At 38.6% G+C, this 22372-nt stretch overlaps 1 protein-coding gene across 2 annotated transcripts in view; it reads left to right on the top strand.

The window, feature by feature from the left end:
* The window catches only part of OCA2 (OCA2 melanosomal transmembrane protein), a 256559-nt gene that overhangs the window by 49584 nt on the left and 184603 nt on the right, over positions 1–22372 (top strand). Inside the window, exons 1-2 of one of the 2 annotated variants that reach the window (XM_043894728.1) lie at positions 1764–1898; positions 3498–3767. In XM_043894728.1, the coding sequence (XP_043750663.1) occupies positions 3520–3767 (248 nt within the window). In that variant the 5' untranslated portion in view covers positions 1764–1898; positions 3498–3519. Of the gene's footprint in view, positions 1–1763; positions 1899–3497; positions 3768–22372 lie in introns of those variants that run through there. The other variant, XM_043894730.1, reaches the window with a different exon arrangement.

Below are 22372 nucleotides of genomic sequence, written 5' to 3'. Positions count from 1 at the left end.
GTTGCCTTTCTGTACTTGTAAATTTTTTTTCCACCAGAATGTATGGACTCTTGGGCTGTCAGCACTCTGCTTACTCAGTTGTAGACAAAATACACTTACTTTATACTTGCTTGGAACTCCCACACATCCTGGGTCCTCCAGAATTTGTGATCACAGGGCATTGCAAGCCTCTGTGAATTGAGTGACAAGGAGTGGTGGACCCATGAATCGCTCTCATTCCACCTACAGGTGAGTACATTGCTTCCCAGTGCTGCAAATCCTACTCAACAATAGCTCACAGTGATTTTGGCTTCAGAGTGTCGATTAAAAATATGCATAATTTGAGAGCTGCAAGTTAAGTTTTCTTGGGAGCAGAAGGAGAACTATAGCCTGGGAGACAGCAACTCAGAGAGCTTTGAGAGACTGCTCCAAAGAGGCAGTCAGGGAAGGTCAATATGTAAGATTTTGGTGAAGGGAGAGTTCACTTCCTCAAGGGGAGTGTGTGCGCCAGTGTTTTCTGGCCCTCTGTCAGACTAGGGAGGTGCGCACTCTGCTCTTTTCCCTCAGGAAGCCCTGCAGGCTCCCAGGAGTGTCCCTGATCATTGCTCACAGTGAACTTACTCTGTGTGGAAAACTTCCTGGGTACCAAGCCTTGAGTCGAGAACTTTAGGAGTCTTTGTCTCTCTTGAGCCCCTTTACGGCCTACTGAGGTTGATGCCATTAAGCTCCATTTAGTAGAGAAGGAAATGGCGACCCACTCCAGTATTCTCGCCTGGAGAATCCCATGGACAGAAGAGCCTGGCGGGCTACTCATGGGGTCGCAAGAGTCGGACACGACTTAGTGACTAAACCACCCCCACCTCCAAGTGCTTACTTTACCAACGGTTTCTGCTAGTCCCGAGTGTAAGGTGAGTGCGGAGAAAAGAGAGCAAGTGAGCCAGGCAGTCAGGCAAGAAAACGGAAGTTTATTAGAGGGAGAAGAGCGGATGACTGGCCCTTAAGGAGAACAAGAGTTCTCCCTTTTGACAGAGGCCTTCTTATACCCCACCAACGAAAAATTCTCTGAAGGGATGGTCACGTAGCCGGAGGTCTGGAATCTGGTGGTCTTGAAGCTTTGAGAAGATAGGAGCCAGTGAGATAACAGCATGCCATTTGGGCAATTTGGTTGGTCTCACAGATCACTGTGATTTATTCTTTGTTTGAGAGGTCGACATAACGAGCCATCTTATCAACGAGACCCCATGTGGGCCCTATCAACAAGGAGCTGATGTTCCCTGTGAAGGGATTTAGTGATTTTCTAGATATGAAGAGATACAAGGATTGGGATCATGAAATCAGTTCCTGAAAATATCTAATTATCTAAATACCTGTTCTACCAGATCCCCTGGAACACAGAGTGCCTCACTCCACCCTGAACTCTCTCAGGGGGTGTTGAAGGTCAACAGCTACAGCAGTACAGGGTTCAACCTCTGCAGAGGCAGGTGACAAATGCCTTGTTGTTCAGTTGCTGACAAATGTTCTCGGCAAGTGCCAGTTTGTAGTTGACAAGAGCAGGCTTTGATAGCAAACCATTCTGCTGCCAACCACAGGTAATTGTGGGCTTGTGGGATGCTGCCCACTATTATATAAACAAGCAAAATGCTATATAAACAAGCAAAATGATAAAAGGTTAAAACATAATCCCCAAAGGAAGACACCATAACCTTGCAAGTATAGTGATTTTTCTCATTTTTGTAGGAGGTATTATTAATTCCAGATGTGTGCAGCAGTAAGCAGCAGTGTGCAGCAAGCAGCAGCAAGCAGGAGCTGGAAGCAGGGTCTTAGTTTCCCAGACTGGGAGTCCTTACCACTGGACCACAGGAGCCAGCAGTTAGGGCTAAGGTGCCTAGTCTCGCCTGCCCAGTCAAGAACTAATTCAGGTGAGGAGGCAGAGGATAAAGAGTAAAGTAAAAAGTTTATTGAAAAGAAAATTACATGAGGAAATGGGCATGGGCATACTCAAGAGAGAGAGTCACACCTTTGGGAAATTTGAATCCTTTATAAACAGGCAGTTCTCTGGGTCTTTGTCTTTGCTCAGGCCAATCACCTTGCTTTGTTCCCCCTGGTTAATTTGTCTAAGGACTCCCCCCTGGGGTGCGCATGCAAACCCTAGCCAAGGTGGGTTGAAGTGAAGGCTTCTGGGATCAGCAAGACTCATGATGGCCTGGAATTAATCCTCTGACTTTTGACTACAAGGAGCCATTTACATGTGTAGTGTCTCCATTATCAGACAGGGTTGTTTCGTTTCTTTGTCCTTGCCATGATTATTCCCTTGAGGTAGGAGAAAAAGACTGGCTATTTACCCTGTTTCTTCTGCTGGCTGTAACTTCCGGGACTGAAGACCATCTATCTCTTATCTCAAGAAATGCAGAGGAGGCTGGCTGATTGTAAATTCCTCAACTGAAGCCCACCTATCTCTTACCTCAAGAATGCAAGCAGAAGAGTGTTTTCTTATTGCAAGAGTATTAATTTGCTAGATGCAAAAATTGTTAAAGTCCCATTCTAGATAAAGACAAAGTAGAAAGCCATAATCATCTGTATCTCTACCACACAGAAGTAGCCATACTTTGGGGGCTATGACCTTCTGATCTTCTGTTCTATGTATATTCTAGGTGTTACCAAGTCCAAGCTCCCTCTGCTTGCCACATGATGGGCCAATAAATACGAGTAAGATGTTGAGACAAGGAAGACACTTTATTCAGGGAGCCAGCTGACTGGGAAGAAGGCAGGCTCGTGCCTCAAAATAGCCAACTTGTCGGGGTCTGGGTGCCAGGTGCTTTTGTAAAGTCAGAGAGAAAGAAGCAATGAGGAAATAAAGTTGAAAGGCAGGATAAAGAAGGAAAGGCAGTGGGAAAGTAAAGTGAAAGGGTATTCAATCTTACAAAACATCTCCAGGGGAAAGGAAGGGGTGTATTAATCTCCTATTCACAGGTGGGCAGGGACAGATTGTCTCTCATGAGCTGAACAAAGGCACTTTAGTTTACAGTCAGGCAGAGTTCTTTGAGGCAAGCCATTATGTATGATTATAATAGCAAAAGCAATGAAAAGCAAGTCAAAGAAAATTTCCAACATGGAGTCACAATTGGTTTCCTCTCTGCAACATATTTATTCCAAGAGATATATCCCATTGTACCAATGGTGTTTATCACATTTTAAACATTTCCCATTATTAATATCTTTAGAGGATGTTTATGTTTGAATAGTGTTTTATACTGTGAAAGTATCATAATTTACCCTAATTAATACTCTGTTGTTGAATAGTTAGGTCACTGCTAGTTTGAAATATGCTAAAATATTCATCTTTGGAGATGAGCATACTTTGGAATATAATATTAGATATTAGAATGCTGAAACATGATAAAGTCCTTGTTATAAGAGGTCTTTCTACTATACCATTCAGTAGTATAAATTCCTCAAGGTGCAAATGATACTCCCAGTTTGCTTTTTATCAACAGCAGTTTCTTTCTGTTTGACCCCAGTGAGAAGAGTGGCAGCAGAAACATGCACCTAGAGAACAAAGACGGCAGGCTGACCTCTGGCATGCTGGAGATGGAGCTGCATCAGACATCTGCTTCCACGAGCGCTGGCCTGGGAGGGTCAGGGCTGGTGGAACTCAACACCAGCAACCGCCGGCCACAGCAAGGAGTTGGCAAGGCAGATTCCCTGAGCCCCTACCACAGTGGGGCTGTTGGGCAGAGCTGCTGGGCTCCTGTGGACCAGGATTTTGGCTCATTCCTCAAGGAGCAGAGGTGAGTTTAAAATAGTTTTATCTTATAAATGTGGAATTCACAAATACTGGATTTCCATGAGCATAGTTCCCTTACATTTTTTTTGTGGGAAAAATTTCCAGATATTCTGCAAGACTCTTTCCAGCACTAGATCACTTTCCTGGCCTGTTTTGAATGAATGCTGTTTCTAAAATGTGGCTAATGTAAATCTAAAAGGTAATAAAGATAGAAATCAGATTGGCTACATCAACTGTGTACAAACTGATTAGTAGGTATTTTCTTAGAGCTATTAAAGTTAGGATATAGATACACAGGAAAGAAGAGTGTGTTAGTTATCTAGTGTAAGATAACGTGTTAGTCACTCAGTCGTGTCTGATTCTTTGCAACCCCATGAACTATAGCCCGCCAGGCTCCTCTGCCCATGGAATTCTCCAGGCAAGAATACTAGAGTGGGTTGCCATTCCCTTCTCCTGGGGATGTCCCTGACCCAGGGATCAAACCCGGGTCTACGTATTCCAAAATTCAGCATGTTAAAACAACACATGTTTATTTCGTTACAGTTTTGTCAGTCAGAAATCTGAGCATTGCTTAACTGGCTCCTCCGCCTAAGGGTCTTTCACAGGCTGAGAACAAGTTGTCAGCAGAGGCTGACCGTCGTTCAAATGGGTAGGGTCTGCTTCCAAACTCATCATTGTTGGCTGGACTTAGTTCTTCCTGGGCAGATGGTCTAAGGTCCTCAGTTGCTTGCCAGGTGGCCTGCTTCATCAAGGCATGCATGGAGACAGTCCTTTGTAACCTAATCATAGAAGTAACTCCCCATCACTCTTGCTGTGTTCTGTTTGTTAGGATGAGTCCACTAGGTTGTGCCCACAATGTAGGGGATGGGATCACATGTGGGCGTGAACACCTGGAGTAGATCATTGAGGGCAGGGCAGACAAAGGCTGCCTGTCACAAAAGTGGATGAATCTGCCTGCCAACACAGAAGACACAAGAGACATGGGTTTGATCCCGGGGTCAGGAAGATCCCCTGAGATAAGAAATGGCAACCCACTCCAGTACTCTTTTCTGGAAAATTCCATGGACAGAGGAGCCTGGTGGGCTACAGTCCACGGGACTGCAGACAGTTGGACACAACTGCGCGTGTACACACACACACACACACACACACACACACACACACATTTTTAGTTTAGTTTAATAAAGGAAATTCCATTCTCTTCTCCATAATGGCTCCATCACTTTATATTCCCACCAACAGTGTATGAGGGTTCCCTTTTCTCCACATCCTTACCAACAATTGATAGTTGTAGACTTTTGATGATAGCCTTTCTGACAGGCCTGAGATGATTTTGTGGTTTTGATTTGCATTTCCCTGATGATGAGTGATGTTGAGCATCTTTTCACATGTCTTTTGGGCATCTGTATGTCTTCTTTGGAAATTTATCTATTCAGGTACTCTGACCATTTTTTAATCAGTTTGGTTTTTTGGTGTTGAGCTGTGTAAATTCTTTTTATATTTTGGATATTAACTCCTTTTTGGATGTATCATTTGCAAATATCTTCTCCCATTAAGTAGGTGGCCTTTTTGTTTTGTTGATAGATTCCTGAACTGTGCAAAAGCTTTGATGTGTACATTTATTTTTAATTTTGTTTCCCTTGTCTGAGAAGACATATCCCCCCAAATATTGCCAAGACAGATGTCAATGAGCATACTGCCTATGTTTTCTTCTAGAATTTTGTGATTTCAGGCCCTGAATTTAGTCTTTAATTTATTTTAAGTTTTTTTTTTTTTTTTTTTTTGGTACTAGGTATGAGTAAGTAGTCTAGTTTGATTATTTTTTTTTTGCTTGTAGAGGTCCAGTTTTCCCACTATTATTTATTTTAGAGGTTATCTTTTCCCCATTGTATACTCTTGCCTCTTTTATAATAGATTAATTGCCGACTTGAGTGTGGGTTCATTTCTGAGGTTTCTCTTCTGTTTGATTGAGCTATGTATCTTTTGTGTGTGTATGTGCTAGTTCCATGCTGTTTTGATTTTTGTAGGTTTGTAGTATAGTTTGAAATCAAGAAGTGTGATACCACCAGTTTTGTCCTTTTTAAAGTTTGTTTTGGCTATTGAGGGGTTTTTATGTTTCCATCCAAATTTTAGAATTATTTGTTCAAATTCTATGGAAAATGCTATTGGTATTTTGATGGGTCTTACATTGAATCTGTAGATTGCCTTGGGTAATATTAACATTAATACTTGGGTCATTTTAGCAATATTAATTCTTCCAATCCATGAGCACAATACATCTTTCCATTTGTTTGTGTCATCTTGAATACCTGTCACTAATAAGTGTGGGCCTTTTACCTTCTTGGCTGCAGTCATTCCCAGATGCTTTACTCTTTTTGATGCAACTGTAAGTGGGATTGTTTCCCTGTTTTCTCCTTCTGACAGTTTGCTGTTGGTCAGGGTTCAGTTGCTAAGTTGTGTCTGACTCTTTGTGGCCCCATAGACGACAGCACACTAGGCTTTCCTGTCCTTCACTATTTCCCTGAGTTTGCTCAAACTCTTATCCATTGAATTGATGACCAATGGCCAGCCAACCATCTCATCCTATTCCACCTTCTTCTCCTTTTGTGTTCAGTCTTTCCAAGCATAAGGATCTTTTCCAATGAGTAGGCTCTTCACATTAGGTAGCCAAAGTATTGGAGCTTCAGCTTCAGCATCAGTCCTTCCAATGAATATTCAGGGTTGATTTCCTTTAGGATTGACTAGTTTGATCTCCTTGCTGTCCAAGGAACTCTCAAGAGTTTCTCCAGAACCAAGTTCAGAAGCATCAATTCTTCAGCACTCTGCCTTCTTTATAGTTTGTTGTTAATATATAGCATTGAACAGATTCCTATATATTAATTTTATATCTTGCCACTTTATCAAATTCATTGATGAATTCCAGTAGTTTTTGGATGGCATATTTAGGATTTTCTGTTTACAGTATCATGTCTTTTGCAGTGACAGTTTTCCTTCTACATTTTCCATTTGGATTAAAATTTTTTCTTCTTGTCTGGTTGCTGTAGCTATGAATTTAAACATTGTGTTGAATAAAAGAGGTTCAAGAGGGCATCCTTGTCTTGTTCCTGAAGTTAGAAGTAATGCTCTCAGCGTTTTACCATTGAGTAAGATGTTAGCTGTGGGTTTTTCATATATGACCTTTTCTATGTTGATGTATGTTTCCTCCATACTCCCTTTATTCAGAGTTTTTATCATGAATAGATGTTGAATTTTGTCAAAAGTTTTTTCTTGCATCTGTTGATGTGGTCAGATAATTTTTATTCTTCAGTTTGTTAATGTGATGTATAATCTTGATTGATTTTTCCATCCTTGCATTCCTGGGATACTCACTTGATTATCATGCATGATCTTGTTAATGAATTTTTGAATTTGGTTTGTTAATATATTTTTGAGGATTTTGCATCTATCTAGAACGTATTTTTCTACTTCTATTAAGCATAAGCTTATATTGTTTATTTGAGACTTTTCTGCTATACTGAAGTAGGCATCTGTCTTTATAAACTTCCCTCTTAGAATGGCTTTTGGCGCATCTCGTGGATATTGGATCAATGTGTTTCTGTTTTCATTTGTCTCCAGGAATTTTTTTATTTCCTCTTTGATTTCTTCAGTGATCCATTGGTTATTTAATAACATATTGGTTAGCTTCTATGTGTTTGTATTTCTTGCAGGTTTTTTGTTCTTTTTCTCCTTGTAGTTGATTTCTAGTCTCATAGTGTTGTGTTGGCAAAGATGATTTCAGTCTTCTTACGTTTATTGAAATTGTTTTGTGACCTAGAATGTGAGCTAACCTGGAGAAAGTCCCATGTGCACTTGAAAAGAATGTATATTCTGGTGCTTTGGGATGGAATGTCCTATGGATATCTATTAGGTCCACTTGGTTTAATGTGTTGTTTAAGGCTGCATTTCCTTATTGATGATTTGTCTGGATGGTCTGTCCATTGACCTAAGTGGGACAGACCCTAAGTGGGTTTCTAGTATTATTGTGTTACTGTCAGTATCTCCCTTTATATCTATTAATATTTGATGTCTATATTTAGGCAACCCTATTTTGAATGCATACATATTTACAATTACTACATTTTCTTCTTGGGTTAATTCCTTATGTAATATAATTCCTTATGATAATTATGTAATGTCATTCTTTGTCTTTTATGACAGCTTTTTGTTTTATAATCTATTTTGTTTAAGTTTTCCTACCTTGGTTTTCTTTTTGTTTCTGTTTGCATAAGATACTTTTTTCCCGTTCCCTCACTTTCAGTCTGTGTATGTCTTTAGAAATGAGTCTCTGGTAGGCAGAATATATATGGGTCTTGTTTTAATATACATTCAGGCTCTTTACATTCTTAGATTGGAACATTTAATCCATTTATCTTTTAAGTGGTTATTGATAGGTAGGTACTTATTACACTTTTATGGTATTAATTGTTTTGGGGTCATTTTTGTGGTTCTTTTTGTTCTTTTTTGAAACTTTCTTTACTTTTGATCTGATGACTATCTTTGGTGTTCATGTTTTTTCCTCTTTTTTGTGTATCTGTTGTAGATTTTTGGTTACCTTGAGTTTTATATGGAGCAATCTATCTATATATACATGGTTACTTTAAGTTATCAATCTCTTAAGCTTGAATGTTTTTAACAACTCTGCATTTTTATTCCCCCTACAACTTTTACATTTTGACATCATATTTTATATCCTTTAGCTTTGTGTATCCTTTAATTGTGGACTTTGATGATTTTACTACTTTTGTCTTTTAAACTATTACTATTTCTGTAAGTAGTTGATCTCTTACCTTAAGTGTCTATTTGCCTTTGCCAATGAGATTTATCCCAGTAATTTTCATATTTCTAGTTGTGGCCTTTCATTTTTTGTTTAGAGAAGTCCCTTAAATAATTCTTGTAAAGCTGGTTTGATGGTGCTGAACTCTACTAGGTTTTGCTTGTCTGTAAATTTTTTGATCTCTCCATCAGATCTGAACAAAAGCTTTGCCAGGTAGAGTATTCTTGGTTGTGGTTTTTACTTTCATTACTTTGAATATATCAAGTTATTCTCTTTTGGACCATATAGCTTCTGCTAAAAAATCAGTTGATGGCCTTGTGTGAATTTCCTCATACATTACTAGTTGTTTTTCCTTTGCTATTTTTTAAAATTTATTTTTATTAGTTGGAGGCTAATTACTTTATAATATTGTAGTGGTTTTTGCCATACATTGACATGAATCAGCCATGGATTTACATGTGTTCCCCATCCTGATCCCCCCTCCTGCCTCCCTCCCCATCCCATTTCTCTGGGTCCTCCCAGTTTTAATATTCTCTACTCATCTTTAATTTTTGTCATTTTAATTACAATGTGTCTTGGTGTGGATCTCTTTGGGTTGATCCTATTTGGAACTTTCTGTGCTTATTGGACTTGAATGTCTGTTTCCTTTTCCAGGTTGTAATGTTTTCAATTACTATGTCTTCAAATAAGTTCTCTGCCACTTTCTCTCTCCTTTTTCTTCTGGGAATCCTATAATGTGAAAGTTAGTATGCTTGATGCTATCCCAGAAGTCTCTCCATTTTTACAATTCTTTTTTCTATTCAGCTTGCATGATTCTCAATACTCTTTCAGTTCACTCCTCTATATCACCTAATATACTGCAAAATTTCTTTTGGTGTATTTTTGTTTAAGTTACCCTTCAATTCTGTTTGATTTTTCTTTATAATTTCTGTTTTTCTTAAACTTCTCACTGTGTTCATGTTCCTCTGTTATTTCATTTTTCTTAATTCTATATTTTTATTTCAATGCATTAAGTAGAATGCTTACACTTTTGTGTCTTAGAGAAGTGGCTTTGTGTAGGAGACATGCTTATGTATCCCAGAAGTCTACTCTTTCTGGTCACCAGAGCCAAATGCACTAGGGATGCTCCTAATGTGGACTGTGTGGGTCCTTCTGTTGTGATGAGCTGGCTACTGTGGTTGGTCTGGTAGGTGTGGTTGGCCTCTGGTCTGCTGATTGCCAGGCCCTGCCTTGGCAGTTGATGGGTGTGGCTGGGTCACAAGGTAGCTGGCTGTGGAGCTGCAAAGTGTCACAGGGCTAGTGCCACAACCAAGGCTGCTTCTGGTGCCACCAAAGCCACAGAGGTGGAGCAGAGGAAGCGTTGGAGCATTTGGATGAAGATCCAGGGTTTGGTCTCTGTAACTAATCATCAAAAAGCAACCAATGTAGCCAGTTTATTTGTGAAACAAGAAATTAAAGGCTAACTTCTCTTTTTAAAAAAGATCAAGGGTCCTGGATCTAGTGTTGGCCTATTGGTGACTGGGCTGGGCTTTTGGGGCTCGTGGAGCTGTGTTATTTTGCTGGTGGGTGGCACGTAGGCCTAGGGAGTCCCAGGGCTAGTGCTGGATTGCTAGTGGGTAGACCAGGGTGCTGGAGTCTTTTGTTCTAGGACCCTGGGGGTCCCAGAGTTGGTGTCAGCCCACTGGTGGGCCAAGCTGAATCCTGGGGTCTCTGGCTACAGAGCCTAGAGTTTTCCAGAGCTGGTGCTAGCTCTCTGTTATGTGCATGTGAAGTGCGTGCATGCTCAGTTATGTCCAACTCTTTGCAACCCCATGGACTATAAGCCGCCAGGCTCCTCTGTCCATGAAATTTTCCAGGCAAGAATACTGGAGAGGGTTGCCATTTCCTACTCTAGGGAATCTTCTTGACCAAGAGATTGAACTCATGTTTCCCACATCCCCTGCATTGGTAGGTGGATTCTCTACCACTGTGTCACCTGGGCAGCCCACTCGGGTAGATGAGACCAAAACTTGGTGTGGCTGGCTGAGGGGATCAAACTGTTCCAAAGTTGGTGTCAGCCTACTGGTAGGTGGGGACAGGGCCTTGGGGGTCCTGGTACAAGTGCTGGCTCTCACTTTTTGGTGGAGCTGGTTACCAATGTCTCCGGCTGTAGGGTCTGGGTGTCCTGGAGCTGGTGTTGGCCCACTGGTGAATCTGGGGCTAGTGCAGATAAACTGTTGGGTGGGTTCTTACTCTGTGCCCTCTGGTGGGTGGGGCTATGTCCCTGGTTGGCTGAAATGTCCTAAGGCAGCCGACCTGCTAGTGGGCAGGGATGTGTCCCCACCCAGTTGGCTGGTTTGACCTGAGGTGTCCCAGTACTGGTGGCAATGGGCTGCTGGGTAAGACTGGGGCTTGGTGCTAACAAGCTGGAGGGTGCATTCCAAAGGGGCACTTGTCAGCTCCAGTGGCCTTATGATAGAATGAGCTCCCCAAAGTGCATCCACCACATCTGTGTCCCCAGGGGGAGCTCCAGTCATCTCATTCCCCTCCAGGAGTCTCTCTAAGATCTATAGGTCTGTCTGACACAGGATCCTTTCCAGTTACTGCTTCTGTCTTGGGTCCTGGAACATGTGAGATTTTACGTACATCTTTTAAGAGTGGAGACTCTATTTCCCATAGCCCTCTGGCACTCTTGAGGGTAAGCACCACTGGCCTTCAAAGCCAAATGTTCTGAGGGCTCATCTTCCTGGTGCAGGTTGCAGAGCTGATGTGGGGCTCAGACCTCTTGCTTCTTGGGAAGAACCATTGCAATCGTAATTATCCTCCATTTGTTGGTTGCCCACTCAAGAGGCACTGCATCTCTGCACCTCCTATCTGTCTTGTGGTTCCTTTTTAATATTTTCAGTTGTAGAAGATCTTTTCTGCTAGCCTTCAATTCTTTCTCATTGATAGTTATTCTGCAAATTGGTGTAATTGTGATGTTTCCATGCGAGGAGGTGAGCTCAGAGTTTTCCAACTCTGCCATCCTCCCCAGCTCTGACTGTACCGTCTTTAAAGAATGAACTTGAAATGGAGTGAATACAACAAAGGAACAGAGAAAACAGACTTCATTTTGGTGGTATCTTGACCTTTGTGTCTGGGATCATGGGCCTCCTCTTTTAGCTACAGCCATGGAAGACTCTGCAGGATACTTCTTGCTGTGGCTTTCCACTTGTCCTCAGTGAGGAATTCCACCCCCTTGCTACTTGAGGCCTGTAAGTGAGAGGAATACACTGTACATTTTTAATGACACAGAACAAACAAAATTTCCAAGTTAAAGATGAATGAATTTTTTTCTAACATGCTAGCTTTCTTCATAGACAAAGTAAGCAATGTTTCATCCAGACTTCCTCATTTCTTCACTCTCTTTCTTAATCCCTTATCTAAATATAGCATAGTTTTGGATCTCAAATCTCAGAAAATTTTGAATGAATGCTCCTTTTAATAACATACAAGATCTAAGATATGGATTAAATATAGTATATTGTCAGACAGAATTATCTGACATGACCACTTCATCTGTCATAAATTGATTACTGTTTTTATTATTACCAAGCCCAAATAAATAGTTAAAAATTTGGAAATTGAAGGTGAAAAATAATTTTATGACAATTGTTACTATCTACTGACATTTACTTATATTCCCTTATGGACTTCTCCTATATATAATACATATTTTTACAAATTTGTGCTCATAGTAAATGTCTTATTTGGTTTTTCCTTTGTGTAATTGTGTATTATAAATACTACCAGAGTTGTTACATGTTGTCTAAAGCTATTTTATGTATTTGTATTTTTTTTTGAATTATAGTTGTTTTATAGTATTGTGCTAGTTTCAGGAGTACAGTCAATATTCAATATTTTTTACAGATTATATTCCATTATAGGTTATTACAAATAATGGGTGTAATCCCCTATATAGTAAATTCTGTTGCTTAAATATCTTATGTATACTAATTTGTGTCTATTAATCCCCATAATTGTAATTTGTACCTCATCCTTCTCTTTCCCCCTTTGGTAACTATAAGTTTTTCTGTGAGTTTGTTTCTGCTTTGTGTATACTTTCATTTCTATTATTTTTTAGATTCCACATATAATAAGGGTTATCATACAGTATTTGTCTTTTTCTGTCTGACTTATTTCTCTAAGCATAATATTCTCTAGGTCAATGCACATTGCTACAATTGGCAGTATTTAATTCTTTTTATGGCTGAATGATACTCCATTGTAGACATATACCACATCTTCCTTATCCATTCCTCTATTGATAGGCACTTGGATAGCTAACTTCCATGTCTAGACTGTTGTATATAGTGCTACAATGAACACTGGGGTGCATGTATCTTTTTGAATTAATGTTTTCATATTTTTGCAGATATATTTCCAGGAGTGGAATTGCTGGATCATATAGTAGTTCTATTTTTAGTTTTTAAAAGAATCCCCCTTCTGTTTTCCATAATAGCTGCACCGTTTTACGTTTCCACCAACAGTGTACAAGTGTTCCCTTTTCTCCACATCCTGGCTAACATTTGTTATTTGTAGACTTTTTTATGATAGCCATTCTGACAGTGGTAAGGTGATATCTCATTGTGGCTTTGATTTGCATTTCTCTAATAATTCATGATATTGAGCTTCTTTTCATGTGTCTATTAGCTATCTGTGTGTCTTCTTTGGAAAAATGTCTATTTAAGTCTTCTTCCAATTTTTTGATTGGATTTGTTTTTTTAAATATTGAGTTGTATGAGTTGTTTGTGTATTTTGGATAATAATCCCTTGCAATTGCATCATTTATAATATATATTTTCCCATTCTGTAGCTTGTCTTCATTTTGTTGTGCAAAAGCTTTTTTAAAAAAACTTTTGGATAGCAGCCATCCTGACTGGCATGTAATGGTACCTCATTGTGTAAAAAAACGTAAGTTTTTGACTGCCTTGGGCCTCAGCTGTTGCACATGGGCTCTTTAGTTACCGCTTGCAGGCTTCCCTCTAGTTGTGGCACACAGGCTCCATAGTGCATAGGTCCTGTCGCTGTGGCTTGCTCACAGATTCACTTGTTGTGGCACATGAGCTTACTTGCCCCACAGCCATGTGGGATCTTAGTTCTCTGATTAGGGCTCAAAGCTGCATCCCCTGTTTGGGAAGGCAGATTCTTAACCCTCAGACCACCAGGGAAGTCTTTGTAGCTTTTAAGTTTGATTAGGTTCTATTTGTTTTTCTTTTCCTTGCCTTGGGAGACTGATTTAAGAAAATACTGCTATGATTTATGTCTGAAAATATTTTGCTTATATTCTCTTCTAGGAGTTTTATGGTGTCATGTCTTAAATTTAGGACTTCAAATCATTTTAAGTTCATTTTTATATATGGTGTGAGGGAGTGTTCTAATTTCATTGTTTCACATGTGACTGTTCAGCCTTCCCAGCACCACTTGTTGAAGAGATCATCTTTTCTCCATTGTATATTCTTGCCTCCTTTGTCATAGATTGAACCCAAATTGAAAAAAATAATGAAAACAATATAAGAGACCTATGGGGTGATATAAAGTGTGCCAATCTACATATAATAGGGTCCCAGGAGAAGAAAGAGAAAAGGGGATTGAAAATGTATTTGAAGATATTATGGCTGAAAAATCCAAAACCTAAAGAAGGAAACAGATATCCAGATACAGGAAGCACAGAGTGTCCCAAACAAGATAAACCCAAACAGACCTACATGAAGATATATTATTTAAAAAATGGCAAAAGTTAAAGACAAAGAGAGGACTCTAAAGGCAGCAGGAAAAAAAAAGAGTTATTATATGGGAACCTTCAGAAGACTGTAAGCTGATTTCTCTATAGAAACACTGCAGGTGAGAATGGAGTGGCAAGATATATTCAACGCCTGAAAGGGAAAAAAAAATCGGCTACCTAGGATATTCAACCCAGCAGGATATCATTTAGAATGGAAGGAGAGATAAAGAGCTTCTCAGACAAGCAAAACTAAAAGAATACAGCTAAACTAAACCTATCCTGAAGGAAACACTGAAAGGTCTTCTCTAAATAGAAAAGAAGTAAGAATCCATCAGAAAGAGAAAATCAAAGTTGGAGAGTAAATAATTTAAATAAACCAGTACACAGATTTAAACAAATAAAAACATTTCTGTGAAAATGATGATAACCACAATAGATAGCAAAAGGATGAACAAGAAGATTCAAAAGAGGACATCAAAATAATAAAATGTGAAGGAAGAAAGTGAGAAAATGTAGATTTTTTTCTAGAATGTGTTTGAGCCTATGACTACTAGTCTAAAGCAAGTAGATATAGGAAGTTAACGTACTTGAAAAACAGGGCAACCACAAATCAAAAACAGATGATAAATTAATGAAAACCGAAAAGAAGAGAACATAAGCATAATATAATGGAACACACTTTAAATATAAAAGCACAGATAGGTTAACAGTAGAAAGATGGAAAAAGATATACAATGCTAAAATAGATATAAAACAAGTGGCTACATTGGCTACATTAATATCAGAAAAAGTAAATTACAATACAAAGAATATTACAAACAATAAAGAAGGCCATGTCGTGAAGTCTCAGTTTATCAAAAGGGCATAATTCTCAATGTTTATGAGTTAATAATACAGCTTCAAAATATATGTAGAAACTGATAGAACAGAAAAAGAAATAGACAAACCCAAAATCATAGTAGAAGATTTCAGGACTCTCTCTCATTAACTGATAGAACAAGTAGACAGAAAGTCCTCCAAAGCCTTGACTTATTCAAACGCATGTGGTAAACAGGGAAGAGAACTGTGGTCTGCAGAGGAACCTGGTGCAGTCCACAATTACCTGTGGTGAGTCTCCAGCCCACATGTCCACATCAGGCCACCAGGACAAGTGTCTCCTCTGTCCTGGCAGTTTTCTCCAAGAAGAGCTTAGGAAATATACCAAAATGGTTGCGGGCAGAGTCTACCTAGAAATATGAGATAGGGACCAAATCTGTCATCAGTTTCATTTATGTTTGAATATTTTATTGATTTATAATTAGAAATTAGTTGGAACAATTAAAAAATTTTTATTTGACTGTGTCGGGTCTTGGTTGCGGCATGTAGGATCTAGTTCCCTGACCAGGGATCAAACCTGGACCTCTTGCATGGGGAGCGCAGAATCTTAGCTACTGGACTACCAGGGAAATCCCAGTTAGAACAATTAAAAAAAAAAAAAAAAAAGACTTTCTTTATATAAGATATTATTGCTGAGCAAGTAATAAACATACATACATGTGATATGAAAAATATTAATAACAGTTGTAAAATCTTCCAGAGAGCTGTCTACTCCATCAAAATAATAATGATCTTAGGTGTCATATAGTAGCATATTTTATCGCACTTTCAATTCATCTACATTCTTATTGACAATGCTGAATGTTTTCTGTCCTTGGAATGAAGTTAGTCTTTCTGGGAAAGGATGACCAACAGGAAAAAATATAGCTTTTTACCCAGGGGTTGTATACCTTTCGTTAATATTGAGAGTCTTAAATCATCATCCTTGAAAACACATAAGCCTGTCTGGTTTGTTTTGGGAGGTATTTCATAATTTTGATTTTTCATGCAATAAACCTAATTTCTCTTTTCAGTAACCAATCTAGTCATAAGCCTCCAATGGTTAATCATGTCAATGATTAATTTTCTGGGCTTTCTAGATAACTGGTGGGAATTTTAATCTGATTTTCTCCCACAGCTGTTTTCTGATTGAAAACAACCTTTCCAATACTGATTTCAAAGATTATTGGGCTGAAATTAAAAAAACTTGTTTATTACAAAGCAGTGATCCTCTAAACAGGAGTCCTTGTGCCAATCATTTGCTTTGAAAAGGAAGGATTTATATCTGAGCAATTACTTAGGCTAAGGAATGATTATTGTGTCTTATTAGTTGTGTGCAAACCCGGAAAAAGCTGAGCAGTGACAGCTTCTGCAGCCCTGTGTGTTTAGCTTTATCACTGAAATATCTACTTCATATACCCAACTAGGATCAGTTACCACCTGATCACTCAAAACTAATCTTTTTGAATTATAAACTTGGATTATATATAAACTTTAAAATCACCAGTAAGTTATTAAGTCTTTGAATGATTTTCCTGAGGGGAAAGAACAATTCACATTAGGCTTTAAATGCATCTGATTTTCTTTTATTCAAATAAATTCTAAAATCATTCCTATAAAGTTCAGTAAAGTTTATCCCAAACTTTTGTATACACCAGAAGTTTTTTTTTGGTGTATGTGATTAGTAATATCCATTCATATTCAACAACTCTTGTGTTAACTGCCCTTACACATCTTTTTGATTTGAGATCTTTCTTCTTTCTTAATGTAAGTGTTGATAGCTATAAATATTCTTCTTAGTGGACTTCCCAGGTGGTGCTAGTGGTAAAGAACCCACTTGCCAATGCAGGAGGCATAAAAGACACGGGCTTGATCCTTGGGTTGGGAAGATCCCCTGGAGGAGGGAGTGGAAACCTGGAGAATCCCATGGACAAGAGGCTGGCAGGCTACAGTCTACAGGGTTGCAAAGAGTCAGACATGATTGAAGTGACTTAACACACACACATACATTCTTCTTAGTACTGCTTTTGGCACATCTCAGAAATTTTGGTATGTTGGGTTTTCATTGTCATTTGTTTCAGGGTATTGTATTAGTTTGCTGTCATAACAAAATACTACAGACTGGGGGCAGTGCCTTAAACAACAGAAATTTATTTCCCTGTAGTTCTGGAGGCTATAAGCCCAAGATCAAGGTGCTGGCTGGGTTGGTTACCTCCGAGACCTCTTGGCTTTCAGTTACATGGTTATCTCTCTGTGCGTGTGCACCTCTGATGTTTCTCTATGTGTTCAAATTTCCTTTTATAAGGACACCAGTCAAACTGGATTAGGATTCAACTAACAGCTTCATTTAATTTAATCATCTATTTAAAGACATCTCCAAAGCACAGTCAAATTATGAGGTAGTAGGGGTTAAGACTTCACCATATAAATCTGTGTGTGTGTGTGTGTGGTGGGGGGCAAGAGACACAATTTAGCTCATAGCAGATATTGCTTTTTGATTTCTTCTTTGTTTTTTTAAGAGTGTTTTGTTTAATTTCCACATATTGCAAATTTTCCAGTTTCCTTTCTGTTATTGATTTCCAGTTAATTCCTTTATAATTGGAAAGGATACTTTATAGGATTTCAATCTTTAAAAATGAAAAAAAAAAACCAACCTTGAGGCATAACTTATAGTCTATCTGAGAGCATTCCATGCACTTTTGAAAGAAGTATGTATTCTGCTGTTGTTGGGTACAGTGTTTTATGTAAGTCTTTCAGGTCTAATTGGTTTATAGTGTAGTGTTAAACACTTTATTTCCTTATATATCTTCTGTCTGGTTTCTATCCATTATTGAAAGTGGAAAATTGAAGCATCCAGCCATTACTGTAGAGTGATCTGTTAATATCCTTTCAATTCTATTAATGTTTGCTTCATATATTTTGGAAGTCTGATGTTTGTTGCATGCTGTTTGTGATTGCTATACCTTCTTGGAAAACTGATCTTTTAATCACTTTATATTGTTATTTTCTCTCTTGTAATAGTTTTTGTCTTAAAGTTATTTGTCTAATATTAGTATAGCCACCCCAGATTTCTTTTGCTTGGAGTATATTTTCATTCTTTCATTTTCAACTTATTTATGTCTTAAGATTTAAAATGAGTCTCTTTTTATGAGAGAGTGTCTTGAGTGTCTTGTAGACACCATATAGTTGAATCATATTTTGTAAAATCCCTCTGCCAATCTATGCCTTTTGATTTAAAGTTATTACTGATATAAAATTACTTTTGCCATTTCGTTGTTTTCTATGTGGCTTATGGCTTCTTGTCCCTCATTTCTTCCATTACCACCTTCTTTTTTGTTTAGTTCATTTTTTGTAGTGACATGCTTTGTTTCACTTCTCATTTTTTTGTGTATATTTTGTTATAGATGTTTTCTTTCTGCTTACCATGGTAATTAGATATAACAGTCTAAAGTTATGACAATCTAATATTTTATAATAACCCATAAGGGTAAAGAATCTGAAAACAAATATATATATATAACACTGAATCATTGTGCTGTTCACCCAAAACTAACATGACATTGTAATTCAACTACATGTCAATAAAACTAAAAAAAATTATGATAATCTAATTTGAATTGATACAAACTTTAATTGCATACAATAACACTACTAAATATTTCAGTTTTTATTATTTATTTTTATTTATTGAAATCACAAATTGCATCTTTGCACATTGTGTACCTATTAACAGAGTTATAATTACTTTTTCTGCATATGTCTTTTAAATCTTATAGAAAATAAAAAGTGGAGTTGCAAGTCAAAGTTATAATAATACTATTCTTTAAAATTTGCCCATGTATTCACCCACCTTTAGAAGAGATACTTACATCTTCATATGGCTTTGAATTGCCCTCTAGTGTTCTTTTATTTCAACTTGAAGGACTCCCTTCAATATTTCTTGTAGGCCAGATCTACTGGTAGTGAATTACACAGATTTGCTTATCAGATTGTCTGTTTCTTGGAAGGCTAGTTGTGCTAAGTATATAATTCTGACTGTTTTTATTATTCTTTTAGGACTTCAAATACATATATCATTCATATATATTGCCTTCTGTCCTTCAGGGTTTCTCCTGAGACATCATTATAAGCTTACTGACAATTATTTTTACATAATGATCTTTTTGTTTTCCAACAGTGCGATTATCATGTGTCTCAGTGTGGGCTTCTTGGGTTTATCCTACTTGGAAATCCTTGAGCATCTTGGATTTGTAGATACATGGTTTTTTTTTTTTTTTAAATCAAATTGGAATATTTTTCGTCTGTTATTTCTTCAGTTTTTTTCTGGACCTTTCTCTCTCTTCTACTGTGGGACTCCCACAGCGCATATATTGCCCACTTCATGGTGTTCCATGAGTGCCTTAGGCTCTGTTCACTTTTCTTCTTTCTTTTTTCTTACTGCTCCTCAGACTCAATAATTTCATTTGTTATGTCTTCAAGTTTGCTGATTCTTTCTTCTTCCTGCTCAAAGCTACTGTTGAATACCTCTAATAATTTTTTTCAATTTGTTTATTGTATTTTTCAGCTCTAGAATTTCTGCTTAGTTCTTTTTTTGACAATTTCTGTCTTTGTTGACACCCTTATTTTTGTTTATAGATTATATTCCTAATTTTACATAGTTCTTTGCCCATTTTTAGTGATTGACTTTGTGCTGGGACAATCCTTCACTAACTAGCTGAGCGTGCTTTGAGTATAGGGACCAGCTTAAGGTGAATGCTTAAGGACTTTTCTAACCATTTATCTTGCTTGGTCCTGTGTATGACTTTTTCAATTCCTTGGCTGATTTTGAATATTTTAATTTCCCAAGGAATTTCACTCCACCATCCCCTGGGTACCTTAGATGGCCTATTGTGTATCTCTACCCATTATTGCTAGCCTCAGGAACCTGAAGGTCTATAGTCTCCCTGCTATGTGACTCCATCTTCTAATATTGCCTAAATGATTAGAATATACATACTTGTTGCCCTAAAGGTATGGGAGTGAGCGATGAGAATGAAAACAGAACACAAAATCTGGTGCAATGGGTCAGGGGACCTGCAGCCTCTATTGACTGAGGTGCAGAGTTCACTCTGAATCCAGCATTTATTCCTAATTGCAGACTACAAAACTTTCTTTGATCTATTTTTCCCAAGACATTACTTTGACATAGTCCAGATCTCCTTGTTTTTACCCCAGGCCATTCCCTTCTAGGATAATCTCGGGAACAATCAGCAAGTGCATAGGCAGTGTTCGCACCTAACACTGACCTGGTGTTCCAAGGTCCATGCTTTCATGATCCCAGTCGTACTCCCTTCTGGGTCTGGCCTTGGGGTCTGTAACAAGGCTATTATTCTAAGAAAAGCATGAAAAATAATCATCAACACAGTTTCTTTTTTTTATTTTATTTTATTTTATTTTTTTATTTTTTATTAGTTGGAGGCTAATTACTTCACAACATTTCAGTGGGTTTTGTCATACATTGATATGAATCAGCCATAGAGTTACACGCATTCCCCATCCCGATCCCCCCTCCCACCTCCCTCTCCACCCGATTCCTCTGGGTCTTCCCAGTGCACCAGGCCCGAGCACTTGTCTCATGCATCCCACCTGGGCTGGTGATGTTTCACCATAGATAATATACATGCTGTTCTTTTGAAACATCCCACCCTCACCTTCTCCTACAGAGTTCAAAAGTCTGTTCTGTACTTCTGTGTCTCTTTTTCTGTTTTGCATATAGGGTTATCGTTACCATCTTTCTAAATTCAACACAGTTTCTTAACATATGCTGTTTTTCCAAGTGCTATTTCTGTGAAATTTCTCAAGGCTGTGAAAGCACATTATTAGGAATTCCCACTACACATTATGACCCACTATGCAAAGCTGGGCTGGTCTTTGCACTGCCTCATCCCAGGCCTATTGCCACCAAGCCTTGTTGATGTCCCTCCAGACCACGAAGAACAGGCAGGAGTCTGTCCATGAGGGTCTGCAGGAGTGGCCAGAAGCCTCCAGGCTGAGGTTCTTCCACAGGTTCTTATTATCAGGTAACATACAAGTAAGTAAATAAAGTCATGGATATATCCAGTCCTGATCCTCAGGGTGAAACTGAGGATTTCCAGTTATTTTGGTCAATCCAGTTGGTGGTCTATGGATTTCCCTAGACATGTCTTAGCGTTTCAGAGCTAGCAATAAAAGTCACCTCCAAATAATTATTTATGTAAGTTCAGTTCTCATTCTAGAAACTGTAATAGAGGAGATAGAAATGATCTAGGGAATGGCATGTCTTTTCAGATATTTGTATCATAAATAAGAGGGGAATAATACTTGAGAACATTCATTCTGGCTTATATGGACCAAATTATAGAAACAGGATATAGCTGTAGCCAATAGACTCTTTAAAATACGAGCCATATCTGAACATCTTCCTTCTTGTTATCTGTACTCAGACCAAAAGGGAAATTTAAAAGCATATTTTTCTCCTCTCTCATAAAACATGGGTGCCTTAATTGTATTTTGTGGCCAAATCATTGTAAGAGTCAGTGTTACTATGGAGCTCATGGCCACTACCCATACTGAGTCTGTCCCAGACACTCTACCTCTTATTTATAGAGGTGGACAGTGGAAGGGACAATAGTTCCCCCTGCTTTCCTGAGAGGACAAGAACTGTGAGAGAGACATTCAAAGGGAGAGGGATTTTACTATGGACAGATGCTCAACAGAGCTCATGAAATGGGAGAGCAGAAGAAATGTGTTCTGTGCCCAGTGAGTGTAAGTCCTGGGCAGATACAGCTAGGCACACTTGGATATTTTATGTCTTCTTGCATGTCTAGGAGCACTGGACTCAAAACCAGCTGTGCCCCAGGCCCTCTGCCAGCCTCTGGGCATGGCTACTTTGCCTCATTTAATTTTTATAGCGACTCTGTGAAGTAGCTGCCATTTCTCTTCTACCCTACAGCTGAGCATATGGGGGCACATGTAACCCAGTGGCTTGCCTGGGGCCCGCAAAAAGGATTCAGTTGCCTTGGGGAGAGGTTAGAGAGTGTCCTCAGTGCATATACTCCTCATCAGGAGATTGTGGGTTGCAGCCTGTCACAGCCATTCACACTAACCATTGCTCACATACAACATTCTTCTCTTTGTGTATTTGCCCCCAAGTTCAGAAATGTAGACACTAAAGGGATCA

The sequence above is a fragment of the Cervus elaphus genome, chromosome 33 (genome assembly GCF_910594005.1).
Source record: "Cervus elaphus chromosome 33, mCerEla1.1, whole genome shotgun sequence".
NCBI lineage: Eukaryota > Metazoa > Chordata > Mammalia > Artiodactyla > Cervidae > Cervus > Cervus elaphus.
This window is presented reverse-complemented; position numbering and strand designations above follow the sequence as displayed.